Source organism: Tamandua tetradactyla, chromosome 23 (assembly GCF_023851605.1).
Source record: "Tamandua tetradactyla isolate mTamTet1 chromosome 23, mTamTet1.pri, whole genome shotgun sequence".
NCBI classification, from domain to species: Eukaryota; Metazoa; Chordata; class Mammalia; order Pilosa; family Myrmecophagidae; genus Tamandua; species Tamandua tetradactyla.
The window spans coordinates 46157053-46175190 of NC_135349.1; the positions used below are offsets into that span (position 1 = coordinate 46157053).

At 53.3% G+C, this 18138-nt stretch overlaps 1 protein-coding gene across 6 annotated transcripts in view; it reads right to left on the reverse strand.

The window, feature by feature from the left end:
* Positions 1–9607: 9607 nt before the first annotated feature.
* The window catches only part of CLEC16A (C-type lectin domain containing 16A), a 285111-nt gene continuing 276580 nt past the window's right edge, over positions 9608–18138 (reverse strand). For 3 of the 6 annotated variants that reach the window (XM_077141801.1, XM_077141800.1, XM_077141804.1), the window contains 2 exons: positions 15708–15827; positions 9608–12440 (listed from right to left, as the gene is read on the reverse strand). In XM_077141801.1, coding sequence (XP_076997916.1) covers positions 12085–12440; positions 15708–15827 — 476 coding nt within the window. In that variant the 3' untranslated portion in view covers positions 9608–12084. Of the gene's footprint in view, positions 12441–15707; positions 15832–18138 lie in introns of all 6 variants that reach the window. The other 3 variants (XM_077141803.1, XM_077141802.1, XM_077141805.1) reach the window with 2 other exon arrangements.

The window sequence follows — 18138 nt, forward strand, 5'->3', positions numbered from 1 at the left end:
CTGGTCCCAGTGTCTCTGTGTGCACACATGCATACGCATGTCTGTATGTGTGCACGTTTTAGCACACCTGTGTGCAGGTGTGTGGTTTCTTACATGTGCACGGCAATATGCTTCTGAGTGTGCCCGGGTGCGCATGTGCGTATACGTTCACGTTTTGTTGTGCATGTAACATGGTTTCATGGGTATGTGTGCATGTTTTCGCATGTACACATGGGTGACCACACAGATTGGCAAGCTGGGCTTTGACAAGGGTCTCCTAATTGGCCTTCTGGCTTCAACCCTGGCAGAATATTCTCCAAGCAGCAGCCAGAGTGGTCCTGTTAAAAGCTGGGCAAGACACGGCCCTGCTCTCCCCAAAGTCCTGCCAGGGCCCCCCATGGCCCTCAGAGAATAACCCAAGTCGCCCAGTGGCCTCCAGGGTTCCCCCCCCATCTGCCCCGTCATCTCCATGCTCTGTTCCGTCCTGGCCCCTCTCCAGCCCCCCCATATCTCCATCTCCTGGTTCCTGCGACCTGCTCCTCGGTTCCCTCTGCCCGGGACACGCTGCCCTCCGGTACCACCCGGCTCCCTCCCTCACCTCCTCCCACCCCTTGCTCAAATCCCCTTTCTCAGCCCGATCCCCCCTGACCCCCCCTGACCTATGCGTTTAAAACTGCAGCCCCTTTCTTCTCCTTGCTCCTTGCGGGGCCACCGGGTCATCCCTTTTCTATGGCCCTGTTCCCTACCCACCCCCCTGCCTTTTATTCAAAAATAAATAAATCGAGATGGAATTCACATAACATTGAATCAGCCATGTTAAGGCGAACAATTCGAAGATAGTTAACACATTCACAGTGGTGTGCAGCCACCACCTGTGTCTGGTGCCGGCAGCTTCCCGTCTCCCCAGAAGGAAGCCCCGTGCCCAGTAACCTCCCGTTCCCCCAGCCCCTGGCAGCCCGTGGCCGGCTTTCTGCCTCCCTGGATTTGCCTGTTCCGGGCATTTCCATACCGCGTGTGGTCTTTTGTGTCCAGCCTCTGTCACTCAGTGCTCCCCAGGTCCGTCTGTGCTGTGGCCCGGCTCGGAACCCCAGGCCGAGTCTGAATAATGTCCGGGATGCACATGGGAAGCCCAGTCCACGTCTGACGCCTTAAGGCCACATCACCACGAAAGTGAAACCTCCCTCCCCACCCTCGAGGCTCGCAGGAAGGAGCAGAGGGATTGAGTGGGTGAGGCTCTGTCCAAGGGTTTTATTATTATTATTATTTTTGGCAGCAGCTGCTTCAAAAGATCTGCTGCCAAAAAAATTAAAAATTAAAATAAAAAAAAATGATGGAATGGTCTGTTGCCACCCAGGCGGATTGGCAGGAAAAAGTCAAGATAAAAATAAAAATGATAAAGTGGAGAGATAAGGCAGTTCAAGAGAAGACAGACAGGGAGAGAGGGCGTGCTCCAAACAATTCCTGGGAATTCGCTGGGCAGGCACAGGCAGGGTGGGGGGTGGGGAGTAGGCCCTGCCAGGGCAGCTTGGCGGGTCAGTGAGGTCATTGGGAGTGGCCAGGAGTCGCCAGGCAGTTGGGGGTGGGGTTGGGGCTCCGTCAGAGGACCCTAGCTCCTTGTGTTCTTTGCTACCCCGGCCTTGCTCCCCAAGAGGTCAGGAGCTGGCGCCAGAATGCACAGACTCAGACTTCCAAGTTTTAGGCCTGGCTCTGCCATTTCCGAGCTGGGTGGCCTTCAGTTGTTCATCTGTAAAATAGGGAGAATAACATTACTGGCCCTATAGGACTGTGGGAGGATGGAATGAAAGCAGATGAGTGAAAACCTAAGTTGAATGTAGAAGGCGCTCATTAAACAGGAGCTGTTATTTTGGCCTCAGCACCACTGCTTAGCAGCTGTGTGACCTTGGCCAACTCACTTGGCCTCTCTGAACCATGTCACCATTTCTCTGCTGTAAAATGAGCATGATGCTGACTTCATTGGTTTTTGGGAAAGTTGTTGGCAACTTGTAGAGGCTGACTACATACTGGCTAGATTTGGGGTTGGAAAGCTGGGCAGGTGCATGGCTGAGAGGGCCCAAAGAGTGGAGTTGGCCTTCTCCGAGAGGGTTCTGCTCCAGGAACATTGGACCTCCCACAAATGCAAAGACAAAAGTCAGCCACAGCTGGAAGGACCAGCAGTAAGTGGAGGAAGGGGCTGACCAGCCATAGCCACGGGGATGACAAGGAGGGAGGGAGGAGATCTCTGAGCTGGCCCTTAGCAAGTTTAAAAACTGATAATGCTCAGTGCTGGGGAGGCTGCAGTGAGATGGCCACTTGTGCTTGTGGTGTCAGTCTTTCCGGAAAGCAGTTGCCCAATCTGCATCCACAGCCTTAAAATGGTTTCCATTGCTATGATCTGGCAATTCCCAGAAAAGTTTTGTGGTTCTTTGGAGAGTTAAACATAGAACCACCCATGAGAGCTGCAGTTCTCCTCCTAGGTAAGACCCCAAGGAATTGAAAACAGGGACTCGAACAGATACTCGGACGAGCATGTTCACAGCAGCGTTTTTCCCAATGGCCACAAGCCATCCAAGTGCCTACCAACGGATGATGGCTAAACAAAATGTAGTCTGTCCCTGCATCGGAATAGTACTCAGCCATAAAAAAGGAATGAAGTTCTGACAACACGCAGCAATGAAGGTGAGCCGTGAAACCATTATGTGCCGTGAAGTAAGCCAGATATGAAAGGACAGATAATCTACTGAAATATTCTAGTGAAATCTGAATCTGAAATATCGAGAATAATCACATTCTTAAAGACAGAAGGTAGATTAGAGGTTATCAGGAACCAGGGGAGGGAGAAAGGGGGGAGTTATTGCTTGGTGGGTACAGAGTGTTTGCAAAAATAGGACATTTTTAAATTAAAAAAAAAAAAGAAAGAAAAGGTCAAGGCAGTGCTGTGTCCTTGTGACGCCCCTTCCTTACCAGCGAGGCAGACAGGACACATGCGGTGTCCCCCTCCCCCTGCCTGCCACCCCCTCCTCTCCCGAGACTTTGTAGTTTATTGGGTCATAAAAGGGGAAAGTGCTGAGTTGGGGAAAGCTGTAGGCAAATGACTCCCTGCGCGGTGGCCTCTGCTCTGGCAAACCCAGAGGACCCCCAGCCCCACCCCCAGAGAGGACGTCCTTGTGACTTGTGCTTGCTTTCGGTGGCCTCTCTCTGGGCTCAGCCCGAGGGAGGCAGAACGAGAGAAGGCCTTAGGTCCCGGGCCCCGGACACCCCCTCGGGTGTGGGGCTGCCTTCTTGGGGAGGGTGCACGAAGGCAGCCCCAGGTGGGTGAGCTCAGGTTACCCAGGGAATGGACCAGTTACCTCCCGATTCACCCGTTCATTCGGCCGACAGGGGGACAGGTGAGTGGACAAGGCAGACGAGGGCGCAGCGCCCTGGACACTGACACGGGTGTTGCCGACTCACAGCGGCCTGGAGGCTCAGGGCTGGGGGCAAATAAAACATGGCCCTGCGCGTCGCGGACAACCTGTCTCCGTTCCCGGCCCGGGGCGGGGAGGGGCTGGGGGCGGTGGCCAAGTGGCAGCCCCGGTCCGCCCAGGCCCGTGGGCACGTCCCCCAGCTGATGGGAACGTGGCCCAGGCGTGGCTCCTAGATCTGATTTTTTTTTTTTTTTTCTTTTTTAAAATTTATTTATTAATTAAAAAAATTAAGAACAAACAAAAGCATTAATATATAATTCTGTTCTACATATATATTCAGCAATTCTCAATATCATCACATAGTTGCATATTCATCATTCCTTAGAACATTTGCATCTATTCAGAAAAAGAAATAAAAAGACAACAGAAAAAGAAATAAAAAATAACAGAAAAAAAAAGATTATACATACCATACCCCTTACCCCTCACCTTTATTGATCCTAGCATTTCAAACTAAATTTATTTTAACATTTGTTCCCCCTATTATTTATTCTTATTCCTTATGTTCTACTCGTTTCTTGACAAGGTAGATAAAAGGAGCTTCAGACACAAGGTTTTCACAATCACACAGTCACATTGTGAAAGCTATATCATTATTCAATCATCCTCAAGAAACATGGCTACTGGAACACAGCTCTACATTTTCAGGCAGTTCCCTCCAGCCTCTCCATTACACCTTAACTAAAAAATGATATCTATATAATACATAAGAATAACCTCCAGGATAACCTCTTGACTCTGTTTGGAATCTCTCAGCCATTGACACTTTCTCTTCCCCCTCTTGGTCGAGAAGGTCTTCTCAATCCCTTGATGCTAAGTCTCAGCTCATCCAGATCTGATTTTTAAAGAGAAGCCAGAAATCCAGATAGCTGCACGAGATGCCTCCTCCCCCCCGCCCCCCCGCCCGTGTAGCATCTCTGCTCAATTTTTCTTTCCAAGCCTATGTAGGCCAAAGGAACACACCGATAGGCTGGGCAGGGCTTGTGGGTTACGGGTAGGATCTCTGGTTGAAAGGGTGTAGCCGGCGTTCTGGAGGCCCGGCAGCCCCTTCCCCGCCCTCCTCTGGCTCCAGCTGCAGCAGTGAGGCCAGTTTCCACGCCCTCCACCTGTGAGTCTCTCCACCTGTGCATCCAAAGCCGCCAGGTGCCAACTCAGCTCCAGGCAGACCAGCTGGGAAGAACATTTAGGCCCCCGGAAAACATCCTCGACTAACCCCACGGCCTCACCCAACAGGGGCTGGGAGTCGGTGGGGTGCCCGCTCCCCTGTCCTTCTGAGGGGCCCGCGGAGGTCCCCTGCTGAGCCCCAGCTGCCCGCAGCAGTGGCCAGCTCGGTCGGGCATTGCTCACCGGCTCCCTGCTGTCTGTGCCCCCCATCTCCTCCAAGCCCTCCTTCTAGCTCCCCGCATCAAGAATCCAGGGGCACCCTGGTCCTCTCCCAGGCTCTGCTTTCAGGGAATCCCCAAACTAAAGCAATGGGACTTTCAGTGCCGATGTGACGAGTGCCAGGAAGGAAACAAGTGGGATAGAGGAAAGCAGGGGACCTTCCCAGCAGCCTCTTTGTGGTAGTTTGGAAGCTGTTCTGTACCCCAGAAAAGGCTGTGTTCTTTTAATCCAGTCCTGGGGATGCAGACCTATTGTGCGTGGGACCTTCGGAGAGGTTATTTCAATCGAGATGTGACCGCCTCACTCAAGGAGGGTCTAACTCCCCTTAGTTAGTCCCTCATAAAAGGATAAAGGACACAGAAAAAGCCCAGAGAATTCAGAGAAACGCCAGAGAAGCCGAGTCATGAAATTAAGAGAAGCTCATGGAGGAAAGCCCTGGAGAAGCTAAGAGGGGACCCACAGAAGCTGAGAGGAGGCCACTGAAACCAGAAGCTGAAAGCAGTGAAACCCAGGAAAGGAGGACCAGCAGATGCCGGCCATGTGACGGAGGGGTCCTAGGTGCCAGCAGCCTGTCCTCAGAGTCCAGGTATTGTCCTGTTGATGCCTTGAGTTGGACATTTTCATGGCCTTAGAACTTGTAAATTGTAACTTAAGAAATCCTCGTTGTTAAAAGGCAATCCATTTTTGGTATATTGTGTTTCATCAGCTTTAGCTACCAAAACACTCATGAAGGTGATATTCAGGCCACGGACATAAGAATGAGAAGCTGCCACCCAGGGCAGATGTGGGGAGACGGCCATTTGGACAGAGGGAAAGCAGACGCCAGGGGCTCCAGGCTGCCTGCAGAGGTGGGCAGGGGCTGGGATCTCACCTTTAGACTCACCTGGGGGTGGGTCTTCAAACATTCCAGGGGTCTGGATATTCTGGTCCTGTGGATCTGAGGACCCAGGTGTCAAGGACTCTTCAAAGCCCCTGCCCTGATCCTGGATGGGTGGCCAGAGGGAACCACTGGCAGAGGGTGCCATATGCCAGGCCTGGCTGAGTGCTTGGCTTGCCTGCCCCTATTTCGTCTACACAGCCAAGGACCCTGCTCGAGAGGTTCCCGGTTCCAGAGCAGGAAACTGAGTTCAACGAGGCTTAAACTTGTGCTCAAGGCCAAGAGGTGGTCGAGTGTCAGCTCAGGGACCTGAACCCGAGTCAGTCGGCTTCAGAACCCGGACTCACCTCTTCGGTCCCACTGCGAGGTTTCACTGGACGTCGCGGCGCAGGCCCAGCTCGGTCTCAGCTCAGACACCTGGAGAGGGGACAGAATTTCTGGTGGTGGCAAAAGAGAGCCAGAAAATGCTTCTGCCCTGTTACCCCTGCGGATTCTTCTCCAGGTGGCCTTGGGAAGGCCTGGAAGACACCAGTGTGAGCACAGATAAGGTGAGGACGACGGCCAGGGTCAGGGCCATGGGTAGGGACACACATGGATCATGGGGAGGCTTTGGGAATGGAGGGGTTGTGTCCAAGAATTATGCCACCCACTCACCTGCCCACCCACCAACCCATCCACTCACCCACCCACCATCCATCCGTCCGTCCGTCCGTCCGTCTGTCCATCCATTCATCCATCCACCCATCCATTCAAAACACACTCACAGAGAGCCCACAGACTGCCAGCCTCTGGGCCCAGCCTGGAGATACCAGCCCAACCAGACACAGTCCCTGCCTGTGGGTGAGTCTAGTGAAGAAAAAGACCAGAAAAATAAAGAAAGAAAGAAATCTCATAGCTGGCACCACACCACGATCTGGTCCTGGGATGATTTTCAGGGGTACCAAGACACAGAACTAAATAACAGCCCCAGAGTGAGCTGGTTCTTCTCTGCTGTCTCTCTGATTCTGTCAAAGGGTGGGTCCTGCTTAGGTGTCACGATGTCTCCCACGCTCGCTGGTCTCCCTTTTGGAGAAGGCAAGTCTTGGGCCCAGAGTTACTTTTTTTTTTTTTTTTTTCCACATGGGCAGGCACAGGGAATCGAACCCGGGTCTCTGACATCACAGGCAAGAATTCTGACACTGAGCCACCATGGCCCCGCCCCCTGGTTGGAATTTAATTAGATGGATTTGCCTGTATCATGTTTCCTTTTGTGCTAGCTTTAATTTATGGCAAGAGATGCTGTTTATTTCTGTTTGCAGTAAAGTCTCTCTTTTAAATAAATTGAATTTTAAAAGTGAGTCAAAAGATGGTTAGAATGCCCGCCTTTCATGCGGGAGACCCGGGTTTTGATTCCTGGACCATGCACCACCCGCCCCCCCCCCCCCCAAAAAAAAAGTGAGTCAAAAGAGTCAATTAAGTGGCAGCTCAGGTGTTAGGTGGTGCGTGTGGCCAATGGCCCGTTTGGGTGGCCCTGTCCAGAGGGAAGGCAGACGAGCGGGTGGACATGGAGTGCCGGGAGAGGACGGGCAGGGGCCGGGCTGGGGGGGGGGGCGTGGGTGGTTTGGGGTGGCGAGGGGCCTGCGGTGGTCCCGGGGGTGCAGCTGGGAGCCTGGCAAGGGCCGAGGAGGGCCGCACCGTCCCATCGGGCACACTCTGGAGGGGATCCTGGGAAGCCCCGCATGCTCCCTGCTTGCTGATTCAGACCCCTCCCCTCCTTGGGGGGAGAGCACTTGGGCCATTGAGGATTCCCCCCCACCCCCGCACCCCAGGAGCCACAAGGAGGCAGGATGGAGGGGAAGGGTGTTTCCAGTGGCCCTTTGGGTGCAGGACCGTCCACCGTCTGCCTGTGGTCAGAGGGTGCTGGGACAGACCTGTGGGCCCCAGCGGCGGGTGCTTGGGGTGGTGAGGTGGAGCCTCCCCGTGGGCAGCCCCTGCCCTGCTGCACAGGCACAGGACCGCAGGCCACAAGCGACAGGGTGACTGCGCGGCCGGAGAGGCTGGCGGGTGGGTCTGACCGGGGCTGGGGAGGTGGGGTCGTGAGGGTGGGGGGCCCTGGCTGAGCTCCTTGCGTGGGCACCTCCCAAACCCTCCCAGCGTGAGGCAGCCACGGCCACTGTCCTTTAAGCACAGAGGCAGGGGACGTGCCCAAGGCCACGGAGTGGCGAGTGGCGGAGCAGGGGTCCTGCCTCCCGCAGGAAGCACTCTTCCCTGAGCGCTGTGCACGGCAGAAGAGGACGAAGCTGCCATTCATGGGGCCCCTGTCCAGGACTGCACAAAGGACTTGAGGCCCGACGGCGTGTCGCTGGTGGTGGGGTTTCAGTGATGAGGCCCGGGCTGAGGCATGGCTCTGGATTCTGGATGAGTGTTGCAGATGACTCTAGCAGCCATTCGCGTCGGAGAAGCACTGCTTCACGACAGCGACCCCGGGATGTTGCATCAGCAGACCAGAGCTTTGGACGAGCATGGCCAGCACAGAGAGCATGGGCCTTGGCAAGGCTGCCGGCCACCCCTTACCCCGAGCCTCAGTTTCCCCATCTGTGTGAAGGGAATGCTTTGCTGCAGGAGGCTCCGCACAGGTGTCTGCCCCCAGGCGGGCTCCTTCCTTCTGGTAACTGTCTCCCCACCCTGCAGACCCTGAGACACCCCTGGGAGAGGCATATAGAGTGGGGAGGCATGGGACCGAGGGGGCCAGTCCCTAGTAGCCACTGTCTCCTGGTTCCACCTTCTCCGTGGGCGACCTTCCAACACGTTCCTTTATGTAGACAGAAGTCATGCAGGTACCCGAGGCCCACGTGTCCCATGGCAGGGCCGCTGTGTGGGCGGCTGAGGACCCAGGCAGGGCCCAGGCCTGGTGTCGGGACCCCTGGCAGACCCGGCCTCCAGCGACACGACTGCAGTGCCAAGCTGGGTTCCTACCCCAGCCCAAGGGACCTCAGTGCCTTCCGGGCTGGGACTTGTGGGTAGGTTTCTGAGGAACTCATCAGAGAGAACTCCGGGCCTCGTGGGGTGCGTGAGGCTGGGGTGCGTGAGGCTGAGGCCCGCGGGGCAGGGCTGCGTCAGGAGTGGCTGTCCACCTTCGCTCAGCATCGCCTGCTCTCAGCGTGATGGAGATTCCTGGTTTCTTCACTGGATTTGACTTAGGTTTGATCTTGGCAGGCCAAGGTGCTGGTGCCTGGTCCAGAAGGTCTTGGCTGATACTTGGCTGATGAGCCCCGAACCTGTTTTTAAGGACTTGCACAGCTCACGCTAGTGCTGTTGGTTTATTCCAGAATCGGCTTGCCCAGGTGCTGCCTTTGCCCCAGTCCTGCCTTTGGAGGGGAGGGGCCCTGCATTTCCTGAGTGCCCTCTCTCTCTGGGCCTCCCGCTGCCCCGGCCGAGAATTATATACTGCAATGCTGCTGCCACTCACAGGAGTCCCAGCTCTGTGCTCGTCCTGCAAGGTGGGGCTGCAGCCGCCCATCCCAAAGAAGGTGGACCTGAGGCTCAGGAGTGGGAGAGTCACCTGCCCACAGGTGATGCTCGGGAACATGGACTTCCTGACTGGAGCCACCAGCCCCACCCCACCTTGGTCACCAGCCAAGGACCTTCCCCCTGGTGAGGCCACAGCGTCCCCACCACAGCGCCAAGTGCCAGCACTCATGTTCTTGGTAACTTTGTTTTCCCCTTTTATTGCCAAGTTCAAATTTACAAGAAGTTCCCGTTTTCATTTCCACCCTCCTGTTCACTACTAACGAAACATGAGTCAGCCCAGAAGCCTCAACTTTCCCAACCCCCGTGTCTCCCTGGACAACAAGTATTTACATATTTGCAAATCAAAGGAACATAAGGAACCCTTATAGTTTCTGCCAAACATTGACATGACTACTTCAAATGGTTCATATTTATTGCATCTAAAAGAGTGGGATTCAGTTAGCCCCATGCTGTTTTTTCTTTATAAACAGTGCATCTGAGACCTCAGCATGTGCCTTTAAAGGAGAGCTTTTCTTCACTCACCCCCATGCTCTTCAAAGGCAAGGGTTCAGGTCTGTGTGGGGGATGCGAGTGAGGCGGCCTTCTGGGCAGAGGAAGCTCCAGACAGGCCTAAAGGAGGGGAAGGGAAGCAGTGAAGGCATGTGCTAACAGTGGGGTGGGAGAGGACCCCCGCGGATGACTGGGGAAGGGCCTTGCTCGGTGGGGGGATCCCTCACGGGCTCCTGGGATGACCCTGCAAACCCACTGGGGGGAAGGCTTGCCCTCGGCCAGGGGTATGGGTAGAGGGCTTGGCCCAATGGGGAAATGGCACGCTGAGTCTAGTGATGTCATGTGGGTCCCCCAGACACGCCGCGCACCCCCCACCCCAACTTTCTCCTTAATGCCCAGCGGACATGAGACCACCTGGAACCAGTGGATTGCAGGGCAGCAGGCATAGCTTGTCCCTAGCAGTAACGCAACTGGAAATCAATCGCTTTCTCTCATCTCTGCTGCCCCCAGAACAGTCAGGACACGAACAGAAGTAAATGTGTGGCTCTAGAGCTACCTTCTTCCTTAAGCCACCCTTCTTGCTAAAAGATTGAGCAAAACCTGTGGCTGGCTGCTGGGGGAGGGGTGCTCCCATCTTGATGACAAAGTCCTCTCCACTCCTTCTGCCTGCCCACCTTCCCTTCTCCGGAGACCCTGTGGATAGCCCTGACTTGCCCCATCCTGCCAGAGTCAGACTTCAGCCTAAATGGCTGCCTTGCCAAGCTAGGTCTTTTCTCTGTGTAAGCAAAGGTCCTCGTGCTGGTGGCCAAGGAAGCTGAGTGGACACGCTCACCCGCAGGGGCTTCTGGGGCTAGAGAGACGGGGCCACACGGGCGCCATCCCTGCCCTCTTTGCAGCCCTGGTGGGCAGCAACCTACAGATGCAATCATCTATCAGGCCGGTCATGAGCTCTCAGACGTGCCTCGAGGCCCGCCCCCCACGATCAGATCACAGCGCACCCCAGGCCTGTGTGTGCAGAATGCATCTGCCAGACACCCTGCGGCCCGGGGACGCTGTGAGAGGCGGAGGGACAGTTGCAGCTGAGTCCGGCTGCAGTGTGGACAGGAACACCCTGGATGCTGTTTTCAATGCATCCCGGTATTCACTGGCACAGACCAGCCCACAGAGACAGAGACCGGGTCGTGGGGTTTTCATTTAAAACCAGCTTGCATCTTTGCAGCAGCGGCAGAGAGTGAGGATAACAAACCGAGTACTCAGTTTGACGTCATGAACTTGCAGCTGGCTGGATGGGAGGACTCAGGGAGGTTTCTCTCCGCACATGACCTTGCACAAAAAACCTAGTGGGCAGGCAATGTTGAGGCCAGCTGCCCTTTCATTTACATCACAGCCACTGGATCTGGAGTCAGCAGGTTCCAAATGTTTCTTTCTTACACAAAAATGGCAACAACTGAAGAGGATGCTAAAAACCCGTCCCTGTTTGGTTACTGTAGAGAGAGGAGGTGCACAGCCCGAGTGAGGGAGCCAACACTCTCGTCCCCCTTCATGAAGAGATCTCAGCCAGGCAATGCAAGGCCTCTCGGCTACGGCAGAGAAGCTCTGGCCCTCTCGGCTCTGGGGGTACCTGAGAATACGGGTAGCTCCCTTGCTTTTGTTTAAAAAATAATCTTAACTTTCCAGGAAGGTATTTCATCATTGCACAGGCTTGCAGAGTTAGTGTATAATAAAGAACTAAGGATTGCTTAAGGAAATGAAGAAAACAATAATGAGAACTCTGAAAGAAAACATTGGGAAACAAGGGAAAACAAAAACGAAATCTTAACAGTAGTATTACACTTCTAACATGACATTAAACCTTAGGGTTGAGGATTGTTTGGACTTTTGTTTTGAATAGATGCTATTTAAATAAAGATTTTTCATCTACTACCAAAAGTGGAAATAAATATCCAAAAGAGATATTTATCGAAATTTGATTTTCTACAAATTTCTTAAGTGACTGCTGTTTTCTGAGCACACTGGGGATAGTGACAGCAATGAGACAGTGCCAGGAGGGGCTGCCCAAAGGAAGGAGGGGGGCGGTGGCACAACCTACTGGGAGGCTGTTGGGCTCCGAGATGAAGATCCCAACGCCATCCCTAAGGGGCCAGGAGGGTTGTCTGGGTTTGCTGGGGCGTCTCCATTGGTCCCAGCCTGCTCATAAGAGGTGCCAAGCGAAAGGGTCAAATGGAGAATGGAAAACAGGCTTCTTCCATTTCAGGGGTGCACACCGACAGGTGGCTGAGATGGATCTTTGGGGCCACTGGGAACTGCGGTTGCTCCCACTGTGTCTGCCGAGTGGACTCCGTGGGGTCCCTGCCAGCTGTGCGCATAGAGGGGGGCTGCTGGTCAGTGCTCGGCGCTGTCTGCTGGCTCCAGAGGCCCAGCCCCCCTTCCCGGGGCCGCCGTGCCAGCTGCGACTGCTGTGGGAGGTAGGGGGATGCCGGTGAGGGCGCGGAGGCTGTAGGGGTCCACGGGAGGGACAAGGGTCAGTGACTCCACGCTCAGCGTGTCGGTAGTGTCGTCATAGAGCAGGGAGATGGTGGGCTGCTGGGTGGGGATGAGGCTGGGAGAGAGGTTGGCTGTGTCCACATCGGTGCTCCTTCCCAGGGCCTTGCTGGACTGGGCACTGGCTTCCGTCTCCTGGACGATCCCCGACTGGTGGGGAAGGTCAGGCCGAGACTGGTCTGACGCTGTGGGGTCATCTGGGTGGGGGGAGAAGAAACAAAGATGCACTTAGCTCTCGAATCCCAGGCTGGTGCCCACTGCTCATTCTCAACAAAGTCCTCGACAACTCTAGCCCCAGGGAGACCGGGGCTGGGTGGAGGTGGCTGGCGTTGGGGTGGCAGCTTGCCTCACTTACTCCTTCATGGGGAGCAGAGGTTGGCAAGCCTGGTCTTACCTACGAGCCTGGGGAAAATCTGTCAGGGCTCAGGGCTACCCTGACTTGCGATACCAAGCCAATAAGTGGGTGACAGAAACACTTCCTGGGGGCAGAGAAGTGGCCAAGGTGGACTTTAAGTACAGGTGAATCTGGTGCCAACTGCATGACGGTCAATATCCGCTGAGGGAATAAATGAGCTCTAGTGTTCTTATGACCACAGGCCATTTCTAGAGTCTAAATTAGGTGGCATTTACCTAAGAGGGAAGCCACTGAATATTAAAAAAAAAAAAAAAAAAAAAGGGAATTCTGTAGAACTTTTCAGCTTGCAAAACCAAAACAAAATCTAGGAGAGTGCGGCTTGTTGCCTCCTTTCTCTAAATGCTGAGTTAGCACCTGGAAGGGGGATGGGAACGCCCAGTGCCACTGATTATCCTGAGCTTCCCCGTGGGGGCCTCTGAGGGAAACCCTGTCAGGAGCAAGCAGGCTAGGCGCCCTGATGTAGGAATTTTTGGAACTGCCGTTTCTTTTTTTGGTGTACTTAAACCTCCTGGATTAGATTACAGGCGAAATGCCTATTTGCTTTCCAATGGCAAATTCGCCTGGGCAGAACACTGGATGAGACTCGAATTCATTGGGAAAAGTGTTCTCCAGGATCTCAGATGCTGGCAATTGAGAAACATTGAGAAGAAGGCTGTGGAATCCTGCTGGAGAGCACATCCTTACTATTTCTGGGTGCGGGGGTGGAGAAGGCACCGGCAGAAGGTGCTGCTGGCACAGTGTTGAGAGGCAAATCGGAAGACTCTGGGCCCCAGGGATGCTGGGAGACATTTTTTGTTCTATGTGATTCCAGTTAAGCTAGGTGGTAGTATCTTTTTTGGTTGTTGTTACAGTTAAGCCAAAACAAAACAGAACTGCAAACTGAACATAGAGCAAAAGAATGGAAAAACCAAGAGCAAAGTAAAAGCAAACGCCATACGGAATGGGGTGGAAAGGAGAGAAAGAATTCCGGTCTCGGAGAGAAAGCACAAATCACGGAGTGAGCCTCCCAAGCACACGACCGCGTTACTTGTCCCCAAGATTCCCGGGCAGGATGAGCTCTAGAAGGTCCTAAGTTTTTCATGAGGCCTAATTTGTTTGTTTGTTTAAAGAGAAAGTAAGTCTGGAGAAGACCCCTGCCCCGGGCTCTGGGAGGACGACACTGGGGAGCAGTGGTGGAAAAAGTGACTCGAGGTGCGATGTGAACCCAGAAGCCCTGAGCAAACACTCCGAACGCCTCTGGTTTCTCTGAATTTCAACTAATTTGCTCCACTCAGTGAGGATGCCTGGCGGGCTGGGGTGGTTTCACCACTCAGGGCCACGGCTGACCCAGCAGCAGCTGCTGGGGGTTCAGATCATGCGCCCCCTGGGAACGGGCCGCCTCTGCATCCTCCGCAGATCAGTGTGAGCACATCAGGGGACGTATAGAAAAACTTATAGTGGACTTATGTAAGTTATATATAAAACTTACATAAATGTCTACTGCTGACAAAGCAGTTTGGAAATGACTAATTCTCTGCCTGGCGCTGTCATGTCACCTGGCGACAGCTACACAGCACTTCCTTCAGGCTTTCTCAAAACTTCTGGGTGAGAGTTCCTCTCTGTGCAAGACTGCATTTGCATGTAGATTTTCAAAAAAGCTGGCAAAACTCTTTCCCTGATCTTTAGAGGGATTTTTGTGACGAGAAAAATCAAGGATGTGGGACTGCTGTAGTCAAATATAATTTTATCACAGAACAAACAATACCACCTACACAAAACTAGTTTTTCTTTAGGAAAACAACCAACCATTTTCATAAAAAGGGTTGGTTTTCCCATTTAAAAGAGCTTATTTTTTTTTAATAGGAAAAAATAACCTTCTTTTACCCATCACTGACAACACCGTTCTGTGTTTTGTTTTCTTTTTTTTTTTTGGACTAAGAACTGCTTCCTGAATGTGATCTACAAAATTATCCATCAGAGGGACGGGGAGGAGAACTTTTCCAGTTTTTCACCAGGGGAAAATTACCCAGCAAGGATATATTTTCTGGCCAAATGCCTGAGCCCAACGGTTACTGCTCAAAGCCTCTCTAAGGCCACAAGCTGAGGCCCAGCCCAGGAAATGGGAGATTCGCAGAAAATTCTGACTTTCTGGCCATGGGCCGGCGAGACCGAGTAGAGGCTGGAGTGGGAAGTCTAGGAAGTCTGGATTCCCATGAGAGGTGGACAGGCCTCTCTGCTCACTGAGGCCGTGGGCCACAGCTTTGGGGCAGGGGCTCGACTGATCCATGTCAACTGGGTGAGAATGTCCAGTGAAAATCTCGATTTGATGTGTTTACCTGGGAAAAGAGGCAAAAAAGTAAAGAACTGCACAGCAAGTCATAGGGCAAAGCTCAGAGAGAAACAGATTTTAAACTCAAAAGAAAGCGAGAGGCAGATCTGACATGCACAACTGCCCGGTGGGTGAGGTAATGTCCAAAACTAAATGAAATGGCCTGGGAAGAGGTGGCCGCGCTGGGGCCCCCAAAGCGGGGAAGCTGGGCTGCTGGTCTTGGCTGTGTATCTAGGGTACTAAATGTCAAAGAGGAGATGATAGCATCACATTCATCAATAGGTGTAATGTTGGCCTCCGGCTGGAATGTGAGTGAATTTGCCACTTAAATTTGAGGAAGGCTAGGGGGGAAAATAAAAAAAGAAAAGAAAAGAAAAAGGAACAAAGAAACTATTTGACTTCTTGGTTGCTTTTTATAAAATTCCAGTTCTCTAGCCAATACTGCCCAGCCCCCATCACCTGACATGGAGGCCCCGGAGGGACTCGGCAGGAGGATGTGCCTCTAGGGCAGGGCTGGCTGGGGTGAGGCCCGTGTGGCCCTGATGCCAGTATGGAATTTCAAGAAGAAGGTCGGGGAAGCTCAAGGGGTGCTGAGTTGATGAGCGGCTCGTGTACTGGCGGCTGGCATCCTCTGAGGCACAGAGTGGCCCCTTTGTTGTTGTATACACCCACTGATGGTGTAGACACGTGGCATGGCAGTGGGCGCCAGGGACTCGGAGAGGCTCATGGAGAGAGACCTGCCTGAATTGACTGTGCGAGAGCTGGCGTGGCGGATGCTGGTCGAAGCACTAAACCCAGTGGCCGCCGTGACTGTCGGCCTCCGATAGGCTGAACACTCGCCGGCGTCCTTTCCTGCCACTTCTGACTAGAGGAAAACACAGCGACAGATCATAGAAAGCCTTTAACAATGGAACAGAGAAAGGGGTCATGGAGAGAGGAACACAGAACAGCCACAGATGCCAAGCATTGATGAGAGTGCAATGGGGACAGGACGCAGAGCCCAAGGGGTCCCCAGTCCCACCATGCAGCTAGGATAATGTCCCCCCCCCCTTGTTCAGCTCCCCCCTCCAGAACATAGCAGTGTCAGGACATCTGGGAACCAGCTGGTCCACCTGGGTGACCCAATTGGGATAACAACAGGGAAGGTTCAGTCCTGTAAGGAAGGAAAGATTTGGGGGTCATCAGCAACATCTGGTATTGGTGAGAAACCTCAGGGGACAGAAGAACTAAAATTCCTTGCCAGTTTGAGATGTAAACCAGCAGGTAAGAAATGAAAACCTGGCATCCCAGGATAGTTTGAGGAGGCAAGTGTGCGTGGTGGGAGGACCATGGCCAGATCAGCTAAGTGAAACAGGCAGACTTTTGACCCCAGTTGACAAGGCTGACAGTTCTGGGTGTCACCACCCCACAGCCAACAGCAGGAGTTCTGGGAAAGCCTGGGGTGCAGGTGTCCCACAGGCCCCATGGTCCGAGCTGATGTCCTCAGGCAACACTAATGACCCACACCTTGGAAAACCAAGACTGAAGCACAGGAGGACGATCTGATGCCAGTGGCCCCTTCACTAAAGGTAGCTCCTAACAGGCTGAAACAAAATGTTAAGATCATCTGGCTGTGAAGGTAGGCACCACAACTTCTGACACAAACTTGAGATTAGAGCAAAGTTTAAAATGAATAATGCCATGGAGAAAACTGGGGAGAAAAGAGAACATGTACCATTGGCATCACCACTGATGGCGATAGCCCAGCTCAGGGTCAGGTGTGCTGGTCTGGGGCTGCCTGGCTTTGGCCAGAATGCGGATGACATGAATGGCTCAGCCAGCAGGTCTGGATGGCGAGAGAGGACCCACAGGGCAAAGCCCGCCCGGCCAGGTGCAAGGCTCGGGCTACTCTCAGGAACCACGCTCTTCTTTTTTTCAAATGTGCTTTTTCCATGAAACATTGGGGCAGGGTCAAAGGTCACCACAGCCCATATTTCACGCCTTAAATAAAGACATTTTAGAGAGCAGCTGACTTTCACTCTCATTTCATTTTTTTTTCAAATTTTCTTTCCTCTTCCTCAAAGCCGCTCACTCATAACATAAGTGACATCCAACCAATTTGGAGGTCGGAGATACAAATGGTGGTTTCAGGAACTTTGTGTAGGTTACAGAGCTTTTACATAAGGAAATGTTTTTTTTATCAGACTCCCACATACAGAGTATGTGTGTATGTGACTTTGTGTGTGCATGCATATGTGTGTGTGTCATTGTGTGCATGCACAGCAGAGCCGATTTTTATAGTCTTCCCACTGGTCCTACATTGGGTTCTAAAATTGGGTCCATTTTCTCTTTTTTACCATACATTCTCTGAAAATTTCAGCTTTTCAAAGTAATGAAATGTTTGAGGGAAAAGGGCCGATTCCAAAGCTGCCATGTTCTCACTGCAGATCCAGCTGAGGCCTGTGGGCCACGGGGCCAGGAGCCTCACGCTGGGCAGAAAGGCCAAAGCAACCCGCCGTGCCCACAAGGGTCACAAAGCACCGACCAGCCTCGGGCATTAAAAGCAGCTGCTGCAGTCCACGTGGAGCCTGACCTCGTCAGGTAAGTAACTGACAGTGAACAGCAATGGCCCTGCTCACACCCTTTCTGGTTGGTTCCTTTGGTCATGAGAGGGCTCAGTCCCGACACTTCCCTCAGTTGCAGTCTGCATTCTCACTGTTAAAAAGCATCTTTTCTGCCTCTGACATGAGCAGGAGACTCAGAAGGAGGTGGTGGCCTCTGGGTGGCTGGCCAAGTGGGGATCTCTTGGGATGGGGTCCCTTTCCCCTTTCAGCTGCGGTCCTTGGCCTGAGCTGGGTCTGTGGTTTTGGCCAGATCTCAAACCCCTGGACCAAAGACGCCACTGGGCCATGGTCCTTGGCCCTGATGGGCATGGGAACTGTGTCCCAAAGATAGATTCTCCTTGTCTGCAGCTGGAAGAGCAGAATTCATAGGGAGAGCCGAAAGGAGTCAGCTTGTCTCTAGATGTGGACTGGGCTCTGGCCCTCACGGTCCCCAAGGCTGCCTTTCTTAAAACTCTTGGCCTGGTTCACATCCTCAGCCTTTGGCTCTGGCCTCCAGCGACGGCTCCTCAGAGCGTACCTGGACACTCACACAGATGCTCTGTGCCATCAGAGCTCCTGGCGTGGCTCGG